The 27,927-nt window shown below is 40.2% G+C and overlaps 1 protein-coding gene across 5 annotated transcripts; it reads right to left on the minus strand.

Annotated features, from left to right (window-relative positions):
* Window positions 1-650: 650 nt before the first annotated feature.
* cad (carbamoyl-phosphate synthetase 2, aspartate transcarbamylase, and dihydroorotase) lies at window positions 651-27,892 on the minus strand. 5 transcript variants are annotated; one of them, XM_072680043.1, is made up of 46 exons: window positions 27,470-27,892; window positions 26,590-26,729; window positions 26,368-26,497; window positions 25,617-25,759; window positions 25,371-25,512; window positions 24,964-25,135; window positions 24,191-24,376; window positions 23,475-23,584; window positions 23,179-23,321; window positions 22,829-22,960; window positions 22,237-22,470; window positions 21,823-22,044; window positions 21,529-21,717; window positions 21,254-21,378; window positions 20,620-20,753; window positions 20,148-20,260; window positions 19,400-19,650; window positions 19,040-19,286; window positions 18,479-18,577; window positions 18,163-18,387; window positions 17,830-18,012; window positions 17,275-17,493; window positions 17,010-17,177; window positions 16,466-16,648; window positions 16,235-16,339; window positions 15,680-15,922; window positions 15,129-15,210; window positions 14,845-15,011; window positions 14,575-14,739; window positions 14,122-14,253; window positions 13,798-13,999; window positions 13,585-13,673; window positions 13,483-13,500; window positions 12,722-12,862; window positions 12,239-12,325; window positions 11,412-11,550; window positions 10,724-10,762; window positions 9,705-9,743; window positions 9,088-9,254; window positions 4,310-4,384; window positions 3,581-3,793; window positions 3,111-3,236; window positions 2,794-2,949; window positions 2,608-2,709; window positions 2,396-2,490; window positions 651-1,315 (listed from the first exon to the last, which is right to left on the minus strand). In XM_072680043.1, exons 1-46 carry the CDS (start codon window positions 27,561-27,563, stop codon window positions 1,216-1,218), a joined length of 6,666 nt encoding a protein of 2,221 aa, XP_072536144.1. In that variant the 5' UTR covers window positions 27,564-27,892; the 3' UTR covers window positions 651-1,215. The 5 variants fall into 5 exon arrangements, with proteins under 5 accessions (XP_072536144.1, XP_072536109.1, XP_072536119.1 ...); XM_072680008.1 differs by having other exon boundaries at window positions 13,483-13,673; XM_072680018.1 differs by lacking the exon at window positions 10,724-10,762 and having other exon boundaries at window positions 13,483-13,673.
* Window positions 27,893-27,927: the final 35 nt, after the last annotated feature.

The following is a 27,927-nucleotide window of genomic DNA, read 5'->3' on the forward strand; positions in this document are numbered from 1 at the left end:
AGGAGCCCCTTATCTTGTTTCTGTGATAGACTGGTTAATTTGTGGCTTAAGTTCACTCATCACGCCGTGAATGGTCTAGGTGTAATTCCAGTGCAATGCACAACCTTTTTACACAAATGTTTTGATGTTGCCAGACAGATGTCCCCCGCCCCCCAACCTAATTTATGCCTAATTGTAAATGTCAACACTGGCAGGCTGGCTGAACCAATCATTAATGAAAGAGGTCACTGTATGGTACATTTAGAAAAAAATAGTTTTGCACCTACTTCAAGTTATTTGTGAGTTTGTTTAGTACATCATATCAATTCCCACTCTGAAAAAAAATTCAGTCACTTCTGTCAGTTTAGCATATAAAAGTTTCAAATTTCTGCATAGAGCTGCATACTACTGTCAAATGTTGAAATGTCAATTCTTAAATGTAGGTGGTGTAATGTGAATGGCATAAAGATACAAACTTGTGAAAGTACAGAGTATGACTAATGTCAGGTAGTGCAATAATTATTCAATGTGTATACACCCTTCAATGGCCCTTCAGTCATGGCCGAGTTGGCGGTGTCCACTACACTGAACAAATGAAACATACAAAAATACAACGTATACATCATATTTGCACATTTAAGACAGCAAATACATAGGAAATGAAAAAGCAATTGTGAAAAAGTATCAATTTTTATTATCTAAAAATATAAACCGGAAGTAGCCAAAGAAAGATCACCCAAATTGTTAAACATTTACATACAGGTAAATTAATGACAATGTAATGAATCTACTATTGCAATCATCTGCATCAGTGAAGCAACAAGAACTGCAAAAAGAAATCTTGTTGCTGGTCAAGCCAGACTGGAATAGCAGAAAACCTACATGCTTGATTAATTCAACTCCAAACAGCAATTTCATACCTCATTTAACCTCCACCTTTAATAGCTAACATTTTCTATATTTACTTTTTCTAACTAAAGAAAAATAGGGGAAAAAAGAATTGGTCCTTTCAAATGTATATGAAAACACTGAAGATCTAAGCATAAGAGAGTTTGTATATCTAAAATGCAATTTATGATTGAGTGGTAGACAGCAGCAGTGCAACATGTTGAGCAGAAAACTGACATTGTGCGTCGAATAGACAACAAAACCTTAAATACACACTGGCAAAGTTATAGCGAAGACTGTATCCAAGCAGTATTCATTCATTCCCCTTTGCTTTTCTTGTTCAAGATTTTACCGGCCGAGCACAGTGGCAAGCAGCGCCATCCTGATATACATGCCGTTCTCAGCCTGCCGGAAGTAAGCTGCACGAGGATCCGTATCCACCTCCACACTGCATAAAAGACACGTGTTAATAGTGGGACAGAGAGAAACATTACAAAGCCACAAGAAATGACAGACATGGCTAAATATATTACTTGCATGTATAGATGCATGATCTGGTGACTGATACCAACTGAGCACTCTACTAATACTTGGTAGGGCCTCCTTTTGCTCTCAAAAACAGCCTCAATTTTCTCTTGGAATGGATTACACATGTTGAAAGTGATTGTGTTGCATGTGTACCAGGAATACATCATAAAAGCCCCACATGCATATCAGGTAAACGCAGCATTCTTTAGCTTCCATGGGAGAGAGCAGAAGACCCACCAGAGTCCCTCTTAACGTCACAACACTGGACACAGCAACCTTGCGGGCCCTGGTGAGGCGCTAAGAGGACCCCAGAGGACAGGCATGTAGCGTGGTCAGAAGAGTCGGTTCCAATTGTTTCATGTGATTGTAGGGGTGGTGTTGCATTGCACAGACCCAATGAAGCCATGGACCCCAGTTATCACTGTGCAGCCTGCTGGTGGTCCATTCTCATTCTGTGGGTTGGGTCCAATTTTCCGCCTAAACACATCATTGGCCGGTTCCTGCTATGTTCCACTGCTTGGCGACTATTTGCAGCACATCATGGACTTCATGTACCCCCACCATGGTAGGATATTTTAGCATTATAATGCACCATGCCATTGGGGCCCCAAATTGTTCAGATTTGGTTATAGGAGCATTCTGGACAGATCCGACAAACAGTGGGCTTATGTCGGGTGAACATGCAGACCACAATCAAGCCATTACAGGATGTGGTGGAGAGGTCCAGTTGCGCCAAAGACCCTGCACCTACAAATGACCACAGAGCTGTGGGTGGGCATGACTCAATATCACTCCAGAAGTCTTTTGTTCATTTACAAAAACTTCAAGCTGCTGCACTTTGCTGGGTTAGAGGAGGCCCTACGCAATACAAGTTCTGGTCCCATTTCTTTTAGCATGTTAGTGTATAAACAAGCATCAAAACTTTTAGTGGCTACATGTGCTACCATTTCAGAAAAGCAGCATATAGTACTTCTAAAAGCAATTACATCTGGGATCATACCTAATTTCGTTAACTCTTGGAAGAGGATGCATGACGACCATTTTCCTCTTAGCTCCAGTCATTATGTGAGGGGTCAAGACAAACTGACCAAAGCACTAAAAAAAAAAAAAAATAATAAAAAAAAAAAAAATAAAAAAAAAAAAGGGGGGAGAAGTTAAAACACAATGACCATGATGGAAAGCAAATTAACAATGCAGCCATAGGACCCTTACTGCTTTGTATTCCTCCTCAGAGGCAAAACGCTCCTTCTGAATCCTGGTCATGTAAAGAACATCAGTTTCAGGAAGGGCCTCTTCAATACTGTTAAACTCCTCCTGTTAAAACAGCCAAATGTGAACTATATGAAATAATTCAAAATCTTAAAGACCCATGATTTCATTGGTGGAGAACATGTGCACCTGTTTTATGCCTTTAGAAGCAACAAAGTCAACAATCTCGATGGGCATGCTGAGGTTTTTCGGGGCTACATAGCGCAGCGTGATCCGGTACTGAGTGAGAAGCCTGGCTAGGGAATGTACTGTCCTGCCATGCTTCAAATCGCCCACCATGGTAATCTGTGCACAAAAGCATACAATTAACTGCTCCCAAAACGGAGACATTGAGATGAGCCTTACTGAAACAAGTTTATTAAAAACGAAATAATAATAATAATAATAATAATAATAATTTAAAAAATAATTTTAAATTATTATTATTTTTAAGCTGGTGTTCTTACGGTCATGCCATTCACAGTACCCAGCTCCTCTCGAATGGTGAAGATGTCCAGAAGGGCCTGAGTAGGGTGCTCCCCAACCCCATCTCCAGCATTGATCACTGGCCTACGACAGTACTTTGCTGCTTTCTGCAACAGGGAAAAGGGTATGGACATTTACAACTGTTACATACCTTTTGGAATTGAAGTAAGAGTCTTGCAATGAAATCTATAAGATGATATTGCTGCAGTGCAATAATGTTAATTGTTTTATTAATGTTAATAATCTTTTTAAAACAAACAATAAATAGCTTAAAGTGTTTGCCGCCCCCCCAACTCCAGAACTTTAAATCTCAATGTGGCAGCAACTTCATGGCAGAAAAGCATAGCAGAAACCAAGCGGATAATAAATATTTAGCTCAACCTCCTGTGTTCTGTTTTGGACAGCTTTAACAACAACAACAACAACAACAACAACAACAACAACAACAAACCTCTACAGCTCCAGGTACTGGATGGCGGAGCACAATCACATCAGCATAGCAGCTCATTGTCTGCACGGAGTCCATCAGAGACTCTCCTTTCTGGGTGGAGGATGTGCACTCACTGAAGTGCACCATTGAGCCACCCAGCCTCTGCATGGCTGCCGCAAATGAGCTGCTGGTGCGAGTGCTCACCTCATAAAACATGGAGGCCATGACTTTACCCTAAAAAAAAAAAAAAAAAAAAAAAAAAAAAATTGTGGAAAAGGAACAAAGTTAGATCTAAAATAAAACTCTACCAAGTTAACACCTGCTTCTTTAATATAAACAGACTGCATTAATCAAGCACAATTTCTAAAAACACACACAAAGGTATAGAGAGCCAAAAACACAATGATTTCAGCTACAAAAGGTCTACAGATGTCCATGCAATGTGGCACAGGAAACAGGGCACATTTTGGGATGGGTTTAATTGGCTCAATGTGCATGCTCTGCTGATGATCCAAGCACTTTGAAACCCACTGCAGCATTTTTGTATCATAACCTAATCTTATTTGTCTGAAATGACTGACTCTCAAAGCGTTGTGGGATTTTTCTGTTAGTTCATGGATGCAAAGCAATATAGATTATTCAACAACAAATTGATCTGTTTGCCCTGTGGATGAAAAGGCAAACATCCTTGCCCATTTTGTGGGCAAAGATGTACAAGTGTTTTAGTACAGTATTATAGTAGCACCTCACCTTCAAGATGTCCAAACTTCTTTCTTTCTGCACCATTAGGCGAAGCGTATGAGCCACATTAAATAAGTGAGACATCTGAAAAAAAACACAAGGAAGCCAAGTATTGTTTGAGCACAATATCTTATTTAGAGTCATAATTTATTCTTGTTTATTTTTATTATTTCAGTTGCACAGTTCTCCGGGCACCATTACAGTTTGATAGCAGATTTTAATCGGGCAATATGACACCACTGCAGATAAGAATTTCTACAGCACTACCAACTTCTCATCAGGGCTCCAATAAATACAATTGATACTTTTTTTACATACAGTAAGAAAAATAAGTATTTGAACACCCTGCAACTTTGCAAGTTCTCCCACTTAGAAATCATGGAAGGGTCTGAAATTTTCATTTTAGGTGCATGTCCACTGTGAGAGACCTAATATAAAAAAAATAAATAAATCTGGAAATCACAATGTATGTTTTTTTTAATAACTTGTGTGTTACTGCTGCAAATAAGTATTTGAACACCTGTGAAAATCAATGTTAATATTTGGTACAGTAGCCTTTGTTTGCAATTACAGAGGTCAAACATTTCCTGTAGTTTTTCACCAGGTTTGCACACACTGCAGCAGGGATTGTGGCCCATTCCTCCACACAGATCTTCTCCAGATCATCCAGGTTTCTGGACTGTCGCTGAGAAACACGGAGTTTGAGCTCCCTCCAAAGATTTTCTATAGGGTTTAGGTCTGGAGACTGGCTAGGCCACTTCAGAACCTTAATACGCTTCTTACGGAGCCACTCCATGGTTATCCTGGCTGTGTGCTTTGGGTCATTGTCATGTTGGAAGACCCAACCATGACCCATCTTCAGTGCTCTGAGTGAAGGAGGTTGTTCCCCAAAATCTCGCAATACATGGCCCCGGTTATCATCTCCTTAATACAGTGCAGTACAGTAGGGATGGTGTTTTTGGGATAGTACTCATCATTCTTTGTCCTCCAAACACGGCAAGGGGAATTAAGACCAAAAAGTTTTATTTTGGTCTCATCTGACCACAGAACTTTCTCCCATGACTCCTCTGGATCATCCAAATAGTCATGGGCAAACTTAAGACGGGCCTGGACGTGTGCTGATTTAAGCAGGGGAACCTTTCGTGCCATGCATGACTTTAAACTATGACGTCTTAGTGTATTACCCACAGTAACCTTGGAAAAAGTGGTGCCAGCTCTCTTCAGGTCATTGTCCAGCTCTTCTTGTGTAGTTCTGGGCTGATTCCTCACCTTTCTTAGGATCATTGATACGCCACGAGGTGAGATCTTGCATGGAGCCCCAGTCCGAAGGAGATTGAGAGTCATGTTTTTTTTCTAATAATAGCTCCAACAGTTGATCTTTTTTCACCAAGCTGCTTGGCAATTGCCCCGTAGCCCTTTCCAGCTTTGTGGAGGTCTTTGGACAGCTCTTTGGTCTTAGCCATGTTAGTAGTTGGCGTCTTACTGATTGTGTGGGGTGGACAGGTGTCTGTATGCAGCTAACGACCTTAAACAGGTGCTTCTAATTTAGAATACGTGGAGTGGAGGTGGACTTTTTAGAGGCGGACTAACAGGTCTTTGAGGGCCAGAATTTTTGCTGATTGGCAGGTGTTCAAATACTTATTTGCAGTAGCAACACAAATAAATGATAAAAAAAAAAAAAAAAAAAAAAAAAAAAAAAATCATACATTGTGATTTCTGGATTTGTTTTTTAGATTATGTCTCTCACAGTGGACATGCACCCAAGATGAAAATTTCAGACCTCTCCATGATTTCTAAGTGGGAGAACTTGCTAAGTCGCAGGGTGTTCAAATACTTATTTTCCTCACAAATGTGGAGGAAAATTCTCTTTCAAATGTGATATAGACTTAATGCCATTCAACTGAGCCAAAAATAAATAAAGCTGCACATGAATATATGATTTTCCAGTCAATTATAGAAACTTCTAAGCACATTCTGGCCACTAGATGTAGACCATTCAACATTATCTTTCCAAGCCCACGTTTCATGCAAAAGCTTATTGTTCAAGGTTCATTTAGAGATTTGTACCATTCAAATGGAAACTGACCGCTTTGTAGCAACTTACACGGAACAAGACATTGTTTCAGTGCTCGTCAACAAATAGTTGTGACAGATGGCACTCCTGGGCGCTTCTTTCATGACTAGCTTCAGCTGTCTATAGCTGATTGCACAAACTGGCCGCACGGTAATAAAACAATGCCATTCTCACAGCCTCCATAACTATCTGGTTTGGTTCCTCCACCTCACAAGAAAGAACCAACCTCCAGCGCATCATCAGGACAGCAGAGAGAATCATTGGATGTAACCTGCCATCACTTCAGCAGATCTACACCAGCAGGGTGAGGAAGCGTGCTGGCAAAATTACATCTGACCCCTCACATCCTGCCACCTCCTCTTCCAGACACTCCCCTCTGGTAGAAGACTGCGGTCTATCAAAACCAGCACAACAAGTCATGCTAACAGCTTTTTCCCCCAGAGCTGTAGCGCTCCTCAACCACAGTGGACACCTCCCACTGTAAACCTCAAAACATACAACTGAACTGTACCAAACCGGACTGAACAGCTATTTGCACTCCGCTATTTGCACTATGACCATTTGCACACCTGTACAGATGTTCCCTTTCTGTAAATATTTAGGTCATCTGTAACTTTCTATATATATTTTTCAACTAAATCTGTTTCACATGTCCGCCTTTTAGCTCTTTATTACCTTTAGTACTTTTTACTTTTTTAATTTATCCCCTACCCTATTTATTGTTTAGTGTAATTTTCCTTTAGTTTAATACTGTAAATAATCTGTGTTCTGTGTTTTTATTACTTGTCATACATGTTGCTCTCACCAGGACAAATTCCTTGTATGTGTAACATACTTGGGGAGATAAAGAGATTCTGATTCGGAGATATACACTGCTCAAAAAAAAAGCAACACTGATAGACAATCAATTTCACATGCTGTTGTGCAAATGGAATAGACAACAGGTGGAAATTGGCAATTAGCAAGACACCCTCAATAAAGGAGTGGTTCTGCAGGTGGGGACCGCAGACCACTTCTCAGTACCTATGCTTTCTGGCTGATGTTTACTTTTGAATGTTGGTGGTGCTTTCATACTCGTGGTAGCATGAGACGGACTCTACAACCCACACAAGTGACTCAGGTAGTGCAGCTCATCCAGGATGGCACATTAATGCAAGCTGTGGCAAGAAGGTTTGCTGTGTGTCAGTACACCAGGAGACATGGAGGAGGCCATACGAGGGCAACAACCCAGCAGCAGGACCGCTACCTCCGCCTTTGTGCAAGGAGGAACAGGAGGAGCACTGCCAGAGCCCTGCAAAATGACCTCCAGCAGGCCACAAATGTGCATGTGTCTCCACAAACGGTTAGAAACCGACTCCATGAGGATGGTATGAGGGCCCAACGTCCCCAGATGGGGGTTGTGGTCACAGCCAAACACTGTGCAGGACGCTTGGCATTTGCCAGAGAACACCTGGATTGGCAAATTCGCCACTGGCACCCTGTGCTCTTCACAGATGAAAGCAGGTTCACACTGAGCACGTGTGACAGACGTGAAAGAGTCTGGAGACGTCGTGGAGAGCGATCTGCTGCCTGCAACATCCTTCAGCATGACCGGTTTGGCAGTGGGTCAGTAATGGTGTGGGGTGGCATTTCTTTGGAGGGCCGCACAGCCCTCCATGTGCTCGCCAGAGGTAGCCTGACTGCCATTAAGTAGACCATAAGCTGGTGTGGTTTGCCCTGCATTCCTCCTAATGCAGGACAATGCTAGACCTCATGTGGCTGGAGTGTGTCAGCAGTTCCTGCAAGATGAAGGCATTGAAGCTATGGATTGGCCCGCCCGTTCCCCAGACCTGAATCCGATTGAGCACATCTGGGACATCATGTCTCGCTCCATCCACCAACGTCATGTTGCGCCACAGACTGTCCCGGAGTTGGCAGATGCTTTAGTCCAGGTCTGGGAGGAGATCCTCATCGGGAGCATGCCCAGGCGTTGTAGGGAGGTCATACAGGCACGTGGAGGCCGCACACACGCACACACTCACGTGCACGCCTCATTTTGACTTGTTGAGGACATTACATCAAAGTTGGATCAGCCTGTAGTGTGTTTTTCCACTTTAATTTTGTGTGACTCCAAATCCAGGCCTCCATTGGTTAATAAATTTGATTTCCATTGTGTGATTTTGTTGTCAGCACATTCAACTTTGTACAGGACAAAGTATTTAATGAGAATATTTCATTCATTCAGATCTAGGATGTTATTTGAGTGTTCCCTTTATTTTTTTGAGCAGTGTATTTGTTTAATTCTTCCCCCAAAATGTTGCATTTTGAAAATTCATTCCATGGAATGACTGGAATACAGGCTTCAGCCGCCAAGCCACAGCCATCAAATTTGGCACAAATGTAGAAATAGTCACAAAAAAACAAACCCCAAGACAAAATTAAACGGCAGGCCCAACGAAGGCGTTTTGTGACTATTAGCCAAGTGTATTGAATTAAATGTTGGACCAACCATCCCGATGAGCTGCAAGCACACTCTGGAGGAATTGCATTCTAGTTTAAATGAAATAATCTATAGATTTTTTTTTTTTTATATGAAATATTCAAACATTCAAGTTATTCAACTTGAGAATTTGTTCATGGCAGCCATATAGTAGTATCCAGATTTACTAAAAAGATAAATGTTTTGTTACCCATCCCACCAATTGCTCAATAGCAACAAAATAATTAATTCTACCTGCTGTTTGGTGAACTGGTGCACAGAGAGCACATGCTGGCCCACCAGAGGGTGCAGAAGTGGTGAAGTCTGGAGGTGAGAGACAACCTGAACTTGGCCTGCCTGAGGGGACAGGATTCTGGCCAGGGGAGGAGGGTGTGTGTATGCATCCGCAGCAGTAGGCATTTCTGGAAAAAAGGGGGTCAGATGGCAGCAAAAGCTTAAACAAAAGTAAACACAAGCCAATGTTTTATTATAAAATTCACACTTGCCAATTAGCAGCACTGGCTTGGAATCTTGTTTTTAATGCATTATTTGCCATGCCACCATTTGTGATTACGGCTCTATAACAGGAGTGTTCAGCTATTGGAAGGCAATAATCCTGCAGCTTGGCAAATTCACTGCTCAAAACCAACTGATTCAACTCGCCACTTAGTTCCTGAGTTTAGTAGTAGCACCAGAGAAGACTCCAATCTCTGCTATACTCAATAACGGTCACAAATTGGAAGTATCAAGTGAGAAGTAGTACCACAGTGTTTCAAGGCCTAAAATAGTTGAAAGGGCTTCCCACAGAACGCATGAACACTAAAGGAGCAGAGACACACAGTTTTGGCAAAGGAACTTCACAAACTCCAAACCTGATTCATTTGCTCTTCTTAATGGTTTCTCCTCTTCAGCTGCATCCACATTGCAAAATTTAGAAACAAACATTTATTTTAGTGCATAATAGACAACCACCCCAAAATCCATGCAGACCTGCCAGTGTTACTGCATACATTTTAAATCTAAAGATTTTTAAACAAACAGATAAAACACTAAAATAACGACAGTCAAGCGCATATGTATGCAAGATCTAAAAGTCCACATCTGTAGTTTTAAAGGGTTGCAGAAGGTAAGCTTTCTACTAATAGATTAGTGTTTAATTTTACTTTTCAAAACACATTGTGCATAGGCTTAACAATTAATCAGCAGACACTAAATAAAATAACTAAGCTATATTTGGCACCCCTAGATTTAAGTCTTTTCTAAGCTTCTGATTCCTAGAACATACAGAATACGCCATGTAGCATTTAAAATAAGCAATCTCGCCAGTTTCAGAGATCAGCAGCACTACAGTGCTGACGTCGGACACCTACAGTATATTGAACAATCACACTAATAAGTATCATTTTTCAATTCTATTTAAATTGTTTCTATAAATAGCATATAATAAAAGAGCACAAATATTGTTTGACGACACACAGATCAGAATATGGGAAAGCCCCCAATAAGCCAACTTGCATTTCCCTATGAAATAGCTTTATAAATAAGATCAATTTTATGGAAGGTATAAAATAAATACTGAAATTTGTGTAAATGTGGGGGTGGGGTACAGGACATAGTCCAAGGTGGGCTTATGGGAAGCTTTTACCCATTTGTAATTTAGCGGCATCCAGTTTATGTACTTGAGGCGGACATTAGGGAACCGGTGAAGTATGGATTGGGGAAATGTAATGATTATATATAATTTTGAATTTTTATATTACAGACAAAATCATTTAAATGTAAGAAACACCGTGATAACGAACCATACCACTCAGCAGCTCTAAACACCATTTTGGTAACTGTATGATACATTGATTGTGTTACAGATTAATTAAATTCTGCCAAACATTACCAACAGACCGCAGGAGTTGAGAAGGTGACCTCTTTACACCTGTACACAAAAATGGATTGCTTTCATACAATGACCACACTACATTTAACATTATAAATTTTTAAATTACCCGTTTTCCATAGCTGTTGCTAATGCAAGATTTGGTAATAACTACCTAAACAACTTAACTATGTAAACGCAGACACAAGGCCGCAGAACAGTTATGGACATAAGGAGAGTCAGTATTTAGTGAAGGGGGGGGGGGGCGTGGAATGCGGTCTTGATTTAAATGGTCAGATCCTGCAGCTTGCAGTTGTATTAACATTGTGCTAAGGGATATAGAATTAGAAAAGATGATTAAAAGCAAGCCCTAGAGCAAAAGCTCAAATGGGTGGGCAAGTGAGTAAGAATGTACAATAATAACAAAGTAAAACAAAACAAAACAACAAAAAACTAACCCACACATTATCTATAAAGCATAGGGAAAACCTGCTTTAACAATTACAAATCAAGGAAAATTATTGTTGTTCCTTACAGTTGTGCAGTACCAGCATTGTGACATGTTATATATAAATACACTCTTGAGCTCTGTTTTACACACACACACACACACACACACACACCTCCAAAATAGGCATGTCCTGATCTGATCCAGTGACTCAGGATGAAGCACAAGACCTTTATAACACAATAAAACTTAAATTAGTACCTGGTGGCAGGCCGGGGTCAGAGGCACGGTGGACCCGTGGTGGGAGAATAAAACGTCCATCTCCAGCTGATCTGCGTGGACTAGGGGCTCTAGTACGAAGGGCATCAATGGCCGTTGCTTGTGTGGGGCGCTCAGGAGTCTATATGAACAGAAAAATTAAGGATTTTCATTTAACGCAAACATCAACCAGAGATAAAATACCCAAGGGCAAAGCATAGGGTAGGTAGTAACAATTACTGAAAAGTCACAAAGAATTGCAGAAGGTGCTTTTTTTATTGAAAATTCTATGGATTGCAATGCATAAAGGGAGATAGGACTTCTGGTGGTGGCAGAGCCCTGGAGTAGTGAGAGAGGAAACCATACAAGGCCTAAAATGGTTTGATTAGTTTAACGGTCCATCCCAAACTTTCAAAAAGGTATGCACCATCAAAAAGGTATGTTACAAAATTAAGGCCATTACACACCATTTAGAATTAAGAAATGAAATGAAACTGCTTTTTGAACAGATCATGGAAGCGCACACCACACCCCACAAAATAAGAGCAGAGGGCAAATAAAAATCAAATTTTTACATGACAAAAATATATATATATATATATATATATATATATATATATATAATAAAAAAAAATATATATATATATATATATATATATATATATATATATATATATATATATATATATATATATATATATATATATATATATAGTTTTTTGTCAACAAATATTTGACAAAAAACAAAAACAAAAATATGCATTCAGTGTGTATGGGCCCTTCTGATGTTAGCAGCAGCTCAGGAATGTGTGCAACAGTACTCATGTTACCTTTGGGGCATCCTTGGTTGTCTCTGAGACAGCTGGAGTTGATGTCCATATTTTGACATCTTGACCATAGCCAGGAGGAACCAGTACCTAGGGTTTAAAAAGGAAACCGCTTGAATATTAGTAATAATAATAATAATAATAATAATAATAAATAAATAAAGCTGTAAGTGGCAATTTACATGGCCCTCGCACCAGCTTTCTTTTTCAGCACCATCAGTACTTATGAACAATTCTGTGTCATTATTAAACTTGTCTCTTAAAAGGCTCTTAAGATATACATTTTCCATTGTTCTTAAACTTGATAAAGTTCACGCAGCTACTGTGTGGGATTTAAAAAAAAAAAAAAAAAAAAAAGATCAGAGCTGATCAAAGTTTGAATGAGATTTACTTGGGCCTCTATTAAATCACAATGACATCACCCAAAAAAAAAAAAAAAAAAACAAAAAAAAAAACAATAATTAAATAAACAAGATTGAAGTTCACCTCTCCGTCGATATAGGCCACTTCACCCCTCAGCACAACTCTCATGACTTTACCCTTCACCTTCATGCCCTCAAATGGGGTCCACTTGGACTTTGTGAACTGCATGTGCTTTGGGATGACCCACTCTTGCTCCAAGTCCACCTACAAAACAGGGAAAGCAGTTTGTTGTGGTGAGGAATCAAGCAAGCTTTATTAAAAAAAAACAAAAATAATAAATAATATAAATGTCATGTAAAATATATATATATACATACATACATACATACATATATATATATATTTTTTTAAGTTTTTACTCCTGAATTCCACTGGGTTACAAACCAGACTATGGTGGAAACTCTCTGCTCACACTCCTTTCTTTAGTTCTAAACCAACTCTGAACAGCGCATTCAGAACCGAGGAGGAGCCTAATACTAATGCACACAAACCAAGTGATCAGACTGCAGAATTGTAAAGAAACTGGGAGCTGAATGTCAGGTGGGTCAGACTGCACTGTAAGTTTTAGGTGTAATAAAAAAAAAAACTTGGTAAAGGAATCTGGAATTATTTACAGTGTACAGAGCAGATCAACTCAATACAGCCAAAAATGGAGATATACAAATGTGTGCATGAATGCTGAGTGATTAACGCCCAAACTAACATGCTATTCTAACAGTAAAATGGAATGAATATCGCTGCTAATTTTTATTTATTGTCCATGTACTTCTTGTTTGTCCTTCCACAGAATCAACAGTATCCGCAAACATCTGGAAATAACGCACCTCTACATAGGTATTCTCCTGAGCAGGAAGAGAGAAGATACGTGCTGGGTTCTCATACAGCCTTTTGACAATATCATCTAGGGTGAGGCGTCCCTCACTGACCGCAGTAAGCAGCAGAGGCAGCATGGTCTCAAGGCCAGGGTAACCAGGGGGAGGTTTCTCAGAATCCTTCTCCTCCACTGAGTGAGGAGCTAAATGTTGCACATTTAAAATAGTTTAACTGTTTTATTTAAGACAGACAGACAGACAGACAATCAGTAAATGAAGGGGTCTTCACAGGTTGGTTTGAACCAAATTAGACAAATGCATCCTCACCGTGATCAGTGGCAAAGCAGTCAATGATGTCCAAATTCTCCCACAGTGCCTCCATGTCTTCTCTGGTGCCCAGCATGGGTCGCACTTGAGCTCTGCCATTTCCAATAGCAGATACATTGTCTTCACAGAGAAAAAGATGGTGAGGAGCCACCTCACACGTGACCTGAATACCCTTCTGTTTTGCAGCTCGGACAATCAGGATCTGAGAATTCAAGAGATTCTGTGCTACTGGAATACAAAGTCTTACAAAAACTAAACAATGACACAAATTTGCCACATTAAAATTAAAGCTTTTTAGATTAAAAAAAAATAATAATAAAATACCTCCTCCTTCTTGGCAACATGACAGATGTGAACTGGTCTTTGGTACAACTGTGCTACCATCAAGATGGCAGCCACGGTCTGCTTTTCCGCATGGGCCACAATAGGCAGATGTTTTGGCCACTTCTCAAAGTGCTGCATCATTCAAGAAGACATTTTCTACATGCAATGACAAGTGACTGCTGTGCAATGTATTACCTATAAGCTAGATTGTCTGGAACTGTTACTAACGCATAGCAAAGAGTTTTATTTTCTCACTGCATGCATGTGTGGTAGAACTAATGTATGGAACTCTGTACTGTAACGAACATTTTACCCTTAGGCTAACAATGAGCTACTGTGTAACAAGACACATTTTGTATGTGCAGACATCATTGGCCAGTAAAGCTAGATTTGAATTTCCACATTTTACAGTTAAAGAATGGGCAGACCCACATTTAGGCAAAAATGTCTTACCTCCATCCACAAGGAAACATTATCCATCTTTAGCGTTGAATAGGTGTCATTCAAGTACATCTTCAGACCAACAGTGGCATTTGCAATCAAGGGCAGAATAGTGGCATTATCTGACGCTGCCCCCACATAAAGGGCATAGTCAGCACGACATCCAGCTCTTGCCAGCTAAAGACAGTATAAGGGAAAACACTTCAGAAAGTCTCATTCCAGACTACATCAAAATGAATGCTGGAGATGATCAGTCATCAGCAGATCTAAAGGAGCCATTACCTTCTGGACTGAGGCGAGAGAGCTTAGGTCTGTGACAGCAGGGTTTGTGTTTGGCATTACACACACCATTGTGACCCCTCCTGCCAGGGCAGCAGCTGTACCAGAGGAAAAGTCTTCTTTGTGAGTGGCTCCAGGCTCTCGCAAGTGTACATGGACATCAATGAGACCTTTTACAGCAAAAACAAGGGGATTTGTAAACATAAGAGGTCATATGGCAAGTAGGTAATGATGAGGGAGCGTATAGGTAATTTTTAGATTATTACATAATAGAAGCTTCCATTTACCAGGTAAGCGAATCAATTTCTGAGAGGTCATGCTGTCAATATGAGTCTTCACTGGGGGAGCTTGACCAATCTGTCGCAACGCCTATCAGAATAAATGTGCATTTTTCAATTAAATCAACATTTTAGTTCCATGTTCTGTAGGCACTGCATAAACAGTTACAAAGTATTGCTGCACCAACACGATTACATATTAGCTTTTTAAATGTACTTTACCACAATTAAATACATTTTAATTGATTAAAAAAAACAGATTGAACCAAAATGGTTCCTACATCTACAGTCCCTGAAAAGGTTGATGCTGATATTAAGACTGGATTCTCTCCCCTGAGAACATATCATCAAGACTTTCCATTCCATTTCCTTTCCATTTCCAAGTGTCATCACCTATGTATTTGATTCAAGTTTACTTCCAGAGCACCCAAGTATGGTATTTTAATATTTCTCAGTGTCCAAGTCATTATCTAACAAACAAAGCCTTCATCAGAACAGCTGTCAAGTCAACTGCACTGCACAGCATACGTTCTTCCTTTAGGATCTTTAATAGCAAATACCTGAACAAACAGCTTGGTGCACTTGATATCAATGATGAGGGGCACAGAGTAGTCCACAGCCATGCGACGAGTGCGGTACCCTTTAGTGACAAAGGAAGACAAGCGCCGACCACCAGAGTTCCGCATGGACAGGTTGATGACCATGTCAAAATGGTTCTCCTCCAGATAATCCATGATGTTTCTCTGTTTTTCTTTGTTGGGACTGTCACTCTCTTCTTCAAACGGCCAATCTACAGCCATGACCTAACCACAAACATGAATAATGAAAAACGACCAGTTTGACAATAGTAGTACTAGTAGTAAAGAAATACTTTGCCTAAAAACTAACCCTTTAATGAAAGATAAAATGAGGCCTGTAGCCAATAAATGAATGTACATTCAAAAATTAGATCAATTAAATTAGATCGGTATGCTTTAGTAGTTGTACGGTCTTGTACATTAATATTATTTGGTGCACTGGCTGAAATACATTGACATTCCCTGCAAGCGTCCTCCTGGACAAGAATAAAAGATATGTTAAGACATGAGATGTAGCATTGCATTCATCAACTGTACCTTTACACCATGCTCAGTGTAGAAGTCTGCAGTTCCCAGGCTGGCATACAGGTTATAGCCTAGACTTTCCAAAGCCTGAACAGTAGGTAGGAGTTCACTCTTATTCTATGTATTTATGTAAAAAAAAAAAAAAAAAAGAATTAGACAATTTCCAGGTGCTCCGTATCATTAAGTAATAAATCATAAAAATAACCAACAAACAGTTAAGACAGATTTCCTGACTTTAAATACCTTATAGCTGCCAATGGAGAGGAGAATATTCTTTTTGGGGATTTTGAAGCCAGTGCTAAGCATGGCTTTCAAGTAGGCCTCGTAGCGGTTCTCGCCAAAGCAAGCCACCTCCCCTGTGCTGGTCATCTCTACACCCAATACCACATCAGCTCCAGCCAAACGTGAGAAAGAGAACTGGGGAACCTTCACACAGACAATTAAGAGACATGCATAACACATGGAAGCTAACTTTACAGTTATAAATAATTCTTTTATAAAAGAACTGTACAAGCCAACTACTCTGTGCTCTTATACATTTAGCCAAGTAGTTTGACAAATAATAAATAAATAAATAAATAAATAGCACAAAAAGGTTGGCAATACTGCAGCATTTTAATACAGACAAACCTGTCTGAAGGTGGTCTGACTGACCAGATAATCAAAGTCTACAAGATGTACCTGTAACTGTTCACATCAGTACTTATCCACTTTGTCCAAGATATAACGTTAATATCTGGTGTAAACTGCATCTGTAATTAACTCCATCTGGTTGGCAGTGCTTTACCTTAACTCCTACAATGCCGTTCCCCTTCATAAGTCCCACAGTTTCCACCTCTTCTCCCATGATAACCTGAGTTGCCAGGGCTACAAGGTCTACTCCCAGAGTCTTGGACACAAACGGGAAGGAGCGCGAGACTCGCACATTGCACTCAATCACCTTTAACTGGTCATCCTAAATTTAACAACATACAATTATCAAGAGTCAACACAAATCTTAAAGTATAGCTGTGAGAATGACTTCCTGGAATTTTATACAAGTACACCTTTACCTTGGCAATGAGCTGCAAGTTAAACGGCCCCGTGACCTGCAGTTCTTGCCCAATAGCATGGACGATTAACTTTATGCGTTCCATGGTTCTTTGGTTGATGTCCTGAGGTGGTGTGACCAGCGTAGCATCCCCTGAATGAACACCAGCATTTTCTACATGCTCAGAAACAGCTATTGCAATGACCACTCCATCACAGGCTACAGCATCAACATCAATCTCCTGCAAGACAAAAATCAGATCACTGGTACTCAACATGACGACTTAAACACTCATACACATCTAGCCAGTGCCGTGCCATTTCTAATGTCTAAATCAGCAAAAAAAACTGTCTTAGTATTAGTATCTAATACAATCTGTGCACATCAAACATTCTCTTTCAACATGCAAAACCAGCAGAAATTTGCCAAGTATTAGGAAGTTTTATCATGGCAACTTCATTGCCTGTAACTTACTTTTACTGTTCAACTGTCCCCCAGCAATCAATGCAAGTCTGCACTTGTTCTCCCACCCCCCTTTTCTTCGACTTTGCAACTACAGAGAGCACCAGCAACTAACCTTAGCCTCCTGAATGAATTTGGAAATTACAACAGGATGCTCTTTGGAAACAGCCACAGCACTGCTCAAATATTTCTCCAGGTCACTGTCAGAGTAGGCTACATTCATAGCGGCACCACTAAGCACGTACGATGGCCGCACCAGGCATGGATAGCCCGCAGTCTCACAGAAACGCATGGCAGACTAAATGGGGAAAAAGGAGAAGTCTCAAGGCAAAGTGGAAATATAAAGCTTAAAAAAAAAAAAGTCCTGTCAAACAAAGCTGTTCTCAATTACTTTAATAACAATGGGGGTGGGGGATAAATACTACTGCACAGTGTCCGTAAAAAGTACCTCTGTATCAGATAGTTCTTTCCAGCGAGGTTGGCTGATTCCAATTGTGTCCAGCATCCTGGAGAACTTAAAGCGGTTCTCAGCAGAGTCGATAAATTCAGGTGAAGTTCCCAGGATCCGACATTGCTGCCTATGGAGAGACATGGCAATGTTGTTGGGGAGCTGTCCTCCCATCGAAAGAATGATTCCCTCTGGGTTCTCCATCTCGTAGATGTCCATCACCACCTGATACAGGTCAAGGGTTAGGTATTAAAACACAGACAGACACACATTAACATGAACTCAAACTACTTAAGTTGGTCTCATCAGGCCTTACCTCAAATGAGATCTCATCAAAGTAGAGTCTGTTGCACATATCATAGTCTGTGCTGACTGTTTCAGGATTGTAGTTTACCATGATAGTTTTGTAACCCATCTGGTGGGAAAAAAAAAAAAAGAAGCCTAAATTCATTAATAATTTCCAGGAAAGCACTAATCCAGTACGGTCTGCCAATATCTATTCAGATCTCCAAACTGTCAGTTATTGCAGATACAACTTTATAATATATAAAAAGCACAAACTTACAGTTTGAGGATTCTGAACATTATGAAATAATACTACCCTATAGGATTTAAAAGTTTAAATGTTAAGCAGCATAAAACATATACAAGTGTGCAGGACCTTGTGCAGAGCTACTGCAATCCTTAACTTACAAATATGACTAGACAGCTCTCAGGATTAGCCAATTAAAGAAACATTGGCCAATTGCACAGCGACTGAAAAGCAGTTGTTGTAAGCGGTTACATAGCTGAAAAATTTCTCATCTCCAGTTGGTCAAAAATAGTAGATTTTAAAAACACTAACATTATTTACGATATCTAAAAGTAGAAGGCCTACCTTTCTAAGCTCCATGATGCAGCCCACGGCACACCAGTCGAATTCCACACTGCTGCCAATGCGGTACACACCAGAGCCAATCACCATGACATGAGATTCCTCGAAAGCCAGGTCACACTCCGTGCCATGATAGGTCAGGTAAAGGTAGTTGGTGTGAGCAGGCCATTCAGCAGCCACTGTGTCAATCTGCTTGACCACTGGCAGGATCTTCCAGTTTCGCCTCAGTTTCCGCACCGCTAGTTCAGTGCTAAAGAGTATGAGAGAATTATCCTACAGAAAGAGAGACAGACCGACCAACCAGACAGACATTGTAGGGTACTACATGGTTAGTGCACCCACATATTTTTACTACCTCCATACCTCTGCACAGCAAGGGCAATCTGCTTGTCGGAGAAGCCCAGCTGCTTCGCCTTCCTCATCACTTCAGGTGGCATAAGACTTTCGTCCTGATTAAATGTTTCCAAAAGCTTCTCATGGTCTGCAATGTTTTTCATCTTGTGAAGGAACCAGCGGTCGATTTTGGTGAGCTCATACAGGCGGTCTACGCTATACCCAGCATGAAGGGCTGCTGCCAGCACGAAGATGCGCTTGTCTGTAGGAATCTGAAGCTCCTGGTTACCCAGGGGAGGGGGGATAAATACATAATAAAATTACTTTGTGCACAAGCTAATGTGAGCTGACAAGAGGCATAAATATCCATCATGTTAGCCCTGTTCCAAAAATATATAGATAAATATTCTCACCACTTTAATATCAAATATATTTTATAATATTATTTATATTTTATATATTTATGGCCGGATGCCAGGTTAACCTTTCCTGGCAAACTTGAGAATGCATCATAGTGCTGGCATATTGTAATGTTCTATACACTGTTTCGCAAGATAAAAACTTGCAGTGAAAGAGGCAGTGAATTTACTAGTGTGCTAGTTCTGCTGTTCTGATTCTGACTGCACTGGGCTTTACTATGCTTCAACCCCCCCCCCCAAGCACGTTACATGACAAATGAGAGTTAGTCAGATAATTAATGACTAAATTATCTGGAGCACAAATCTGTGATGGAAAACAAAAATGACCAGTTTCTATTTATCTAGTTTTCACCACTTACCTGCTCGGACACGGGTTTGATTGTGTGGTCAAATCCAACACAATTCTCATCTACCATTCTAAGAGCTTTCTGAAAGGCCTCTTCAAAGCTTCGACCAATGCCCATCACTTCCCCTGGGAAAACAGAGAGCTTATAGCACAGCATACTTAAATGTAGCTACAAAAGAAAACTTCCATATGACAGTTGTTAAATTCTAGCAATAATACTTGCACTACAAGCTCTGACAGAGCCCAAATAGTAATCAAGCTAAACTTGGTCCCTTCCAAAATGAAGTTCTGTTTTCCTCCTTTAAAAACTCTTCAATCAACTCATGCAGGCTTTACCAACTTTGTTGAATTGGGGTGTTTAATGAAGACAGCTGAACTAGTTAGAGTGGTGGCCCAGGAAGGAAAACAAAAACATCATAAGTAAATAAAGTTAATCTGACACCCTGGTGCTAAAGGTGGAGTTAACATAACACAAGAGACCTTACCAACACTCTTCATGGAGCTGCCGATTTTGGTGCTAACTCTGAGGAACTTGCTCAGGTCCCAGCGAGGGACCTTGACCACACAATAGTCTAAACTTGGCTCAAAGTTGGCTGTCGTGGAATTGGTCACAGAGTTCCTGGAAAAGAGCAGCTTGTACTGATTTGGCACTCAATGTATATTATAATCATGTATGCCTATACATGTGAAAGTCGTAAGAACGTAATGTTTGCAGCCCATCTGTTTCAACCCTCCACTTTATCCATTAATTGGATGGCATAACTATAGAACCCATACCGACCAGATATTTTAGTGGTGGAGCATTCTGAGGCAGAGCAGTGATGCTTTGGTGTGAATTGTATAGTGGTTTTTAACACCTCACTGTCATTACTGGTTTAAGGACTGTTCAATTCATTAAAAAATAAATTAATTAATTAAATAAAAATAAATAATAATCTAGCAATCAGTGGTTGGCTGCATCCCAAACTGACCCATGATGAACCACTAAAGAGTAATCAACAAATCTGCATGGGAAAATGAGCTACAGTCAACTGTTCACAAGGTATTCCAACAATGAAGATGTGGCCAGTAAGGCCAAAGTGAAGGTTTGTGGTGGTTTGTATGAGATGTGTAACTTACTTTAAAACTGGGAGAGGAATCCCTAGGCCAAGCTTAGCCGCCACATAGGCTAATGGGTAACCAGTGGCTTTACTGGCCAAAGCAGAGCTCCGAGAGAGACGAGCATTCACCTCAATGATGTAGTACTATGAGGAAAAACGTATCATCAGGGACCGTAAATGTTCTCACAAAACAAAAAAAAAAAACAAACAAAAAAAAAAAAAAGTTGTTTGTAGGATCAACTGGAGAAAATTTGCTAGAAATCCACTCTATCAAGCATCCAAAAGGAGGGTTACCTGCTCCGACTCTGGATTGAGAGCATACTGAATGTTGCATTCCCCAACAATCCCCAGGTGCCGGATAACTTTGATGGCGGTGTTCCTCAGCATGTTATACTCGTAATCATTCAGTGTTTGACTAGGAGCCACAACTATGGACTCTCCAGTGTGAATTCCCAATGGGTCAATGTTCTCCATGTTACAAACCTGCTCAAAAATAAATAAATAAATCAATTGAAGTTACTTCGGCACAACAGTTCAGTACAACCATTAAGACGAAATAAAAGGCTTTTAGCCTCATGCATTGCCTACCGTGATACAGTTGTCAAAAGCATCTCGCACCACCTCATACTCTATTTCCTTCCACCCCTTAAGTGACTTATCCACCAAGACTTGTGACGTGTGAGCAAAAGCTTGTGTGACTAGCGTATTTAGCTCTTCTTTGTTGTTGGCAAAACCAGAGCCCAGTCCACCCAGAGCAAAAGCTGAGCGGATCAACACTGGGTAGCCCAGTCTCTCGGCAGCAGCTACTGCCTGACAGGGTAATGAGGAAAATAAATAACAGATTAATAAAAACACACCCCTACAGCTCCATCACAAATGGTAATCTACAATTAAAGCTGTTTAAGCATGTAAAATTTGAGCCCATTTCTTAATGAAAACAAAATATACATATGGTAATTAAGACTGGCTGCTATTTGATGATTACAAGGGGGATTAACCAACCTGCTCAACAGACATGGCTGCCTCACTGGGAGCCACATGCTCATTTATCTCTTCCATCTTCTCTACAAAGATCTTCCGGTCCTCAGTCATTTCGATAGAGGATACTGGGGTTCCGAGCACTCTCACATTGTATTTCTCAAGCACGCCCTGCTTGGTCAGATCCACCCCACAGTTCAGAGCTGTCTGACCCCCAAACGTTAGCAACACACCATCAGGGCGTTCATTCTTTATCACCTGGTTCAGAGACAAAGTTATATTAAGCCAACTATTTCACCTTCGAGTGGTAAACATGGAGAAGGTAATGTACATCTCAGTTTTAATAATCCTATCTATCTATAAATAAAAAATGTGTGTGTGTAATTGCAGGGGTTCGCTACTTTTTAAATTAGTCGGTAAAGCAGTCACATAAGGTTTGGATGTCAGTGGTCACAATCATTGCAGAACAAATCAAGAAGCGACACGTTTCATTTTTTTTTTGACACATGCCACGAAGCTTCAGATGCAAGGATGACCTTACTATTGTATACTGCCTCTTATTTACAGTTCTAGCAGGCACAGAGAACAGTGACACCAATAATATTTTTCTCCTTACCTGTGTGACATAGTCTGGGGTGATTGGCAAGAAATAGACCTTGTCAGCAAGGCCTTTGGAGGTCTGTACTGTGGCAATGTTAGGGTTGATGAGAATAGTCTGAATATTCTCCTCTTTAAGAGCTTTAATGGCCTGTTAAAATACATTAGAAGACAACTGAGCAAATTATGATACTTTATCAGGGGAGGAAAAAAAAACATAGTAACAATATGTTAAGTGTATTAAGTGTTAATAAACTCATATCCTAAACATTCTAAAGGATAATTGTGCAGATAAATGCAGTTTATTCACTCATTCACTCCTAACCATCTTGCATACACTAATATTTATTTACTTCTGTAATAACCTACTTGAGATCCAGAGTAATCAAATTCTCCAGCCTGTCCAATGGAGAGCCCTCCAGAGCCCAGAATCAGCACCTTACGGGGCCGCACAAACTCCTTTGGCTTAGGAGATTCATGGAAGGTGAGATGCTCTGTTAACCGCGCTTTCACTAAACAAATAAGACAAATTGCTTTACTGTCACAAAACACATCACTTTGCTTTGAAACTAATGCATTTGCAATAGTGGTAAAAACGAAATTTGAGCTACAGTCTAAATGTTTGTATACACCTATTGCAGTAGGCAGAAAGAATGAAACCTTACCTGACTTGCTGGATTTTCCCATTTTGCAGTCTCTGACAGTATCTAGAAAAACGTCGAAAAGGCTGACCAGGTCAGTGGGCCCTGCCATGTGCTCAGGATGAAACTGCACACTGTGGAAATTATGAACATATTCTGAAAACTCAATTTTCCCAAATGCAATTAGCCCTGAAAAGCAGGCAGGGTTTCCACTTCAAAACTATTACTATATGTAAATTTATTTCCAAATGGGTCCAGAACTGCCCATTGAGATAAGACAGAAGTGTTATTGGAAGAGCAATGATCATCGAACAGGAAAGCTTGCCATAATGTGTGAGGCCTGTGATAATGTGCTATTCAATTAAACGTTTGTATAATGAGTGCACTACTCCCTTGCATATCCATTTATAACTATGTACAGACCAACTGAATGACATGCATTGTATTTATTTGGATTTAGTGTTGTGCAGCAACTAAGGTGTATATTTAAAATCTGCAAAAAATAAAAGCGTGTTGTGGATCATGACATTTCTGGCCAAATCTTCCTTCATACTTAAAAGTAATTAATAGCAGAAAGACAGCCTGTAAAAACAGAAAAGAAACTGAAACTGACAAAGAAAAAAAAAAAAGTAGACATAAATAATGAAGTTTTGCAAAAATACAGGACAAAACAAAGTGTATATTCCTGAACAGCAACATGAGAACATTTGGAGAAAAAATAAATAAAAGGAAAGCTGCACCTGAATAGAGGTTTATGGTTGTGTACTATGCCCTCACTGGTGTGATCGTTAGCATTGGTAAAAAGAACATCCCAGTCCTCTGGGAGAGTCTGGGGATCAACTGCAAAGCCATGGTTCTGAGAAGTGATGAAACAGCGCTCTGTTCCCTTATGGATGCAAGGCTGATTATGGCCACGATTTCCATACCTGGAGGTGAAAAGGGACTCAAATTAGATTGCTGGTGTTCTCACTGGAAGAAGCTGCAGGTTTATTTATTATGCCAACACGTAGTCAGTTGGTGCACCTCTAAGATGGGTCATGTTCTTCCATAATGTGAATGGTAACCTAAAGGGGACTACATACTCTCCCCCTCCCTTCATTAGGTAGATTTTTGATACAGCAGAAGTTTAAGATATATACAAATCGTATTATATAGAGACAGAAAACTAGCCCTCATTATATGTAACAAAAACTCTTGCTCTATAAACATAAGCCTTGGCTTCTGGTTCAAGCCCTGAATGAACACACTGACTGTGCAGTTTTACTGCCAGAAATTCCAAATGGAGACTGGCTTCTGATCTGGCCTTGAGGTTGGAGTAACAATCACAGGATTCTTACAAAAACAGCAGTCTGACCCAGAACCTCCCATATCTACTGAAACTGTTGTGCTCAGCAGAAAAGCACCTTTGTGCACATAGCGCGAAGAAAACCGGACCTGGGAAATACTGAGTAATAGGAAGACCCTATAGAGAGGGTTGTTGAGGAAAATGCAGCACATCACGTTGCAATCTTACTTCATTTTGTAGGTCTTTGCCCCGATGACCAGTGATAGCAGCTGATGGCCCAAACAAATTCCAAACACAGGTTTGGGATTCTCCACACAAACAATTTTCTTCAGGTTTTCTATGGTCTCCTTGCAATACTGAGGGTCACCAGGTCCATTACTGATAAAGACCCCATCAAAGTCTGGAGAAACAAACTTCCACTGTCTCAAAACTTGTCCAATAGTTATATATTTTATAACTACAGTTTAAGGTACAATTAAATTAAGGAATAATATCCTATACAAATTAATACAATCTAGCAGTGCCATCTCACATGAGATCATTCTAAATAGGACCCTCAAGGTTTCATTCAAAGTCATGTTTTATCAAAGATGATATTTGGTAGAAATATACATGTAATTCAAATTGTTACTTACCACTGACATTCAGAGGATGATCCCAGGGCACCAAGGTGACCTGCGCACCTCGCTGGCACAGACAGCGGATCTGATTATATTTAATGCCACAGTCCACGGCAACAATCCTCAAGTTACCATCACGATTGAAAACTCTGGGATCCTGAAAAAGGAAAAAAAACAAAAACACAAGCTTAGAGCAATACATCTAAAGATACAGACGCTTACAATTAAATTGTGTTATACAAATATTATTCCCGGTCATACTTTCAAGGACACTTCTTTCACCAAGTTCCGACTGTCAGGATTGTCAAAAGGCATGCTCTCAGCAGAGGTCCCTTCAACCACAAGCTTCCCAAGCATGGTTCCCTTTTGTCTAATCTTCTTAGTCAAGCAACGAGTATCCACACCTGTTTTCACATATATAATACATTTTAGATTTAATAGGATGTAGTACACAGCCAGCAGGTTGTCAAAAGAAAATGAAGTGGGGCCAGACCTGCCCACTCCACATTCAGTAAACCGAAATCGGTGTTTCAATACAAAAAACAAATTGCATTATAAAATGTTAGTTGTGAAATCAAGTCTGGGACATCAGATACATTTAAAAACACCTTAACTTATATAAGATTTGTATTAGACTTTCAAACCATGTTACCTACTATGGATCTGAGTCAAATACAGTAGAGTTACTGCAAGAGCATCAATACTTGAGTTTAATAGGGTTTGCAAATAAAATGATTTGCATTTACATTTAAGGCATTTAGCAGACGCTGTTATCCAGAGCGATTTACTAAAGTGCTTTGCCATTTACCCAAGAAAAACCTCAGCTAGTTTGAATAGACTAATAATTCAAAGATACCTCTAAGTTTAGACACTACTAAACACAAGTCAGTAAGGTGACCACTCTGCTACTCTGCTATAAGTATTCTCGGAATACAAACCAGTAGCGGGCAGGTAGATGAATGGATGGCAGGTAGGTCCTATATTTCAAGAAGATATTGTAAGATCATCTCACCCTCTAGTCCTGGGATGCCTTGCTCCTTGAGCCACTGATCTAAAGATTTAACTGAACTCCAGTGGCTGGGATTCTGAGAAAGCTCACCAACAATAAGGGCAGTGGCATGTATCCTAGAAGACTCAAACCACTACAGAGTAAATGAGAAAAAGGGTTAAAAAAATAGTTCCTTAACATACAATCTGTAAAACATGTATAACATTACGCAAGTTATTAAATCACCTTGCTGATCCCAAAGTCACCCTCTTCGTCATTGGGCACACCATAGTTTCCAATTAGTGGGTAGGTTAAAGTCAACATCTGAGCTTTATATGATGGGTCAGTTAGCGCCTCTGGATAGCCTACCATTCCTGTCTGGAAAACTGAAAATAAGAGATGCAAGGACAGTTTTGGTTAGAAACAATCACGCATGACCGTGCTTTGCTCTGCATCATCTCATACATTTTATATGACAGGAAAACCGGCTCAGCCAATAGTTTTGATGTGTGCAATTTTCAATGTCATGGGTAAACTCAAGAATGACAAGGAAAGTTCGTCTGTGTCCCTTATTTATTTATCATCATCATCATCATCATCATAAACCTTTCGTACTTCAGATATAACCTTACACGCTCATTAAATAAATTATAATACAACCAGAAGGAGGGAAAAAAAGTCACTTTATGTATGCTGATCACTAAAGGGAACCTTTGGACTGCAAACATCTGAACATCTAAAGCAAACGTCAGTTCACGTGAGTGCACAGGTAGCTGCTAAGCTAGCAATACTGATCAGCAAAATCTGATCAATGGTTATATCGAGCTGCCCAGCCTACTAAAATCTATTAATTTAAGTGGGCTTATTATCTGGCATCCATGTATAAATACACACACTAAAGCTCAGGGGATGAACGAATCCGTTCAGCCTTTCAATTATTCAGCGCGAAAGCAGGACACGTGGGAGCTCGCTAGTACTCCCTCTCGCTGCGCAGTTAGCTAGCTAGAATCACTGCTACTTTTATTATCACATAACTGCCATTTAAGCGTAACAATGGGACAGGAGATGAGCCGACTAGCCAGTATTTGTGTGCATATTATGTTTCGCCAAGTAGCTAATGACTTACCAACTTCACCAGATACCGAGATACTGGCCCCAAAAAGGCGGCCTTTAAACGTGGTTCCGTCCTCCAGTATCAAATATGCCATTTTCGCCGACATTTTTACAGATGGTAGAAATCTGAATACAAAAATAATAATAACAAAAGAATTCCCGTCGTACAGCAATGGTCCTTTAACCGCGACGGGGTGATGTTACTTCCACGTCGATTTTTTTCTCTCACGGAGATGATGGACCCACGTGATACACACGTTTTGGGCAGCGGTGTCCGGATAGAGCGCTGTAGCCGATGATCCTTCAGGACATACGAGTGTTATGTCTATCGCATAGAGTCACACGTAACTGCTCGCCTTTTCTGATGCTTTTTAAGAACGTCAGTAAGGCCAGTCCACACTGCTCTGTCCGGAGCCACAGCAGTGTGGAACCCAATCACACAACCTCAATGGCTTAAATCCAAGACGTCAC

Source organism: Salminus brasiliensis, chromosome 1, assembly GCF_030463535.1.
Source record: "Salminus brasiliensis chromosome 1, fSalBra1.hap2, whole genome shotgun sequence".
NCBI lineage: Eukaryota > Metazoa > Chordata > Actinopteri > Characiformes > Bryconidae > Salminus > Salminus brasiliensis.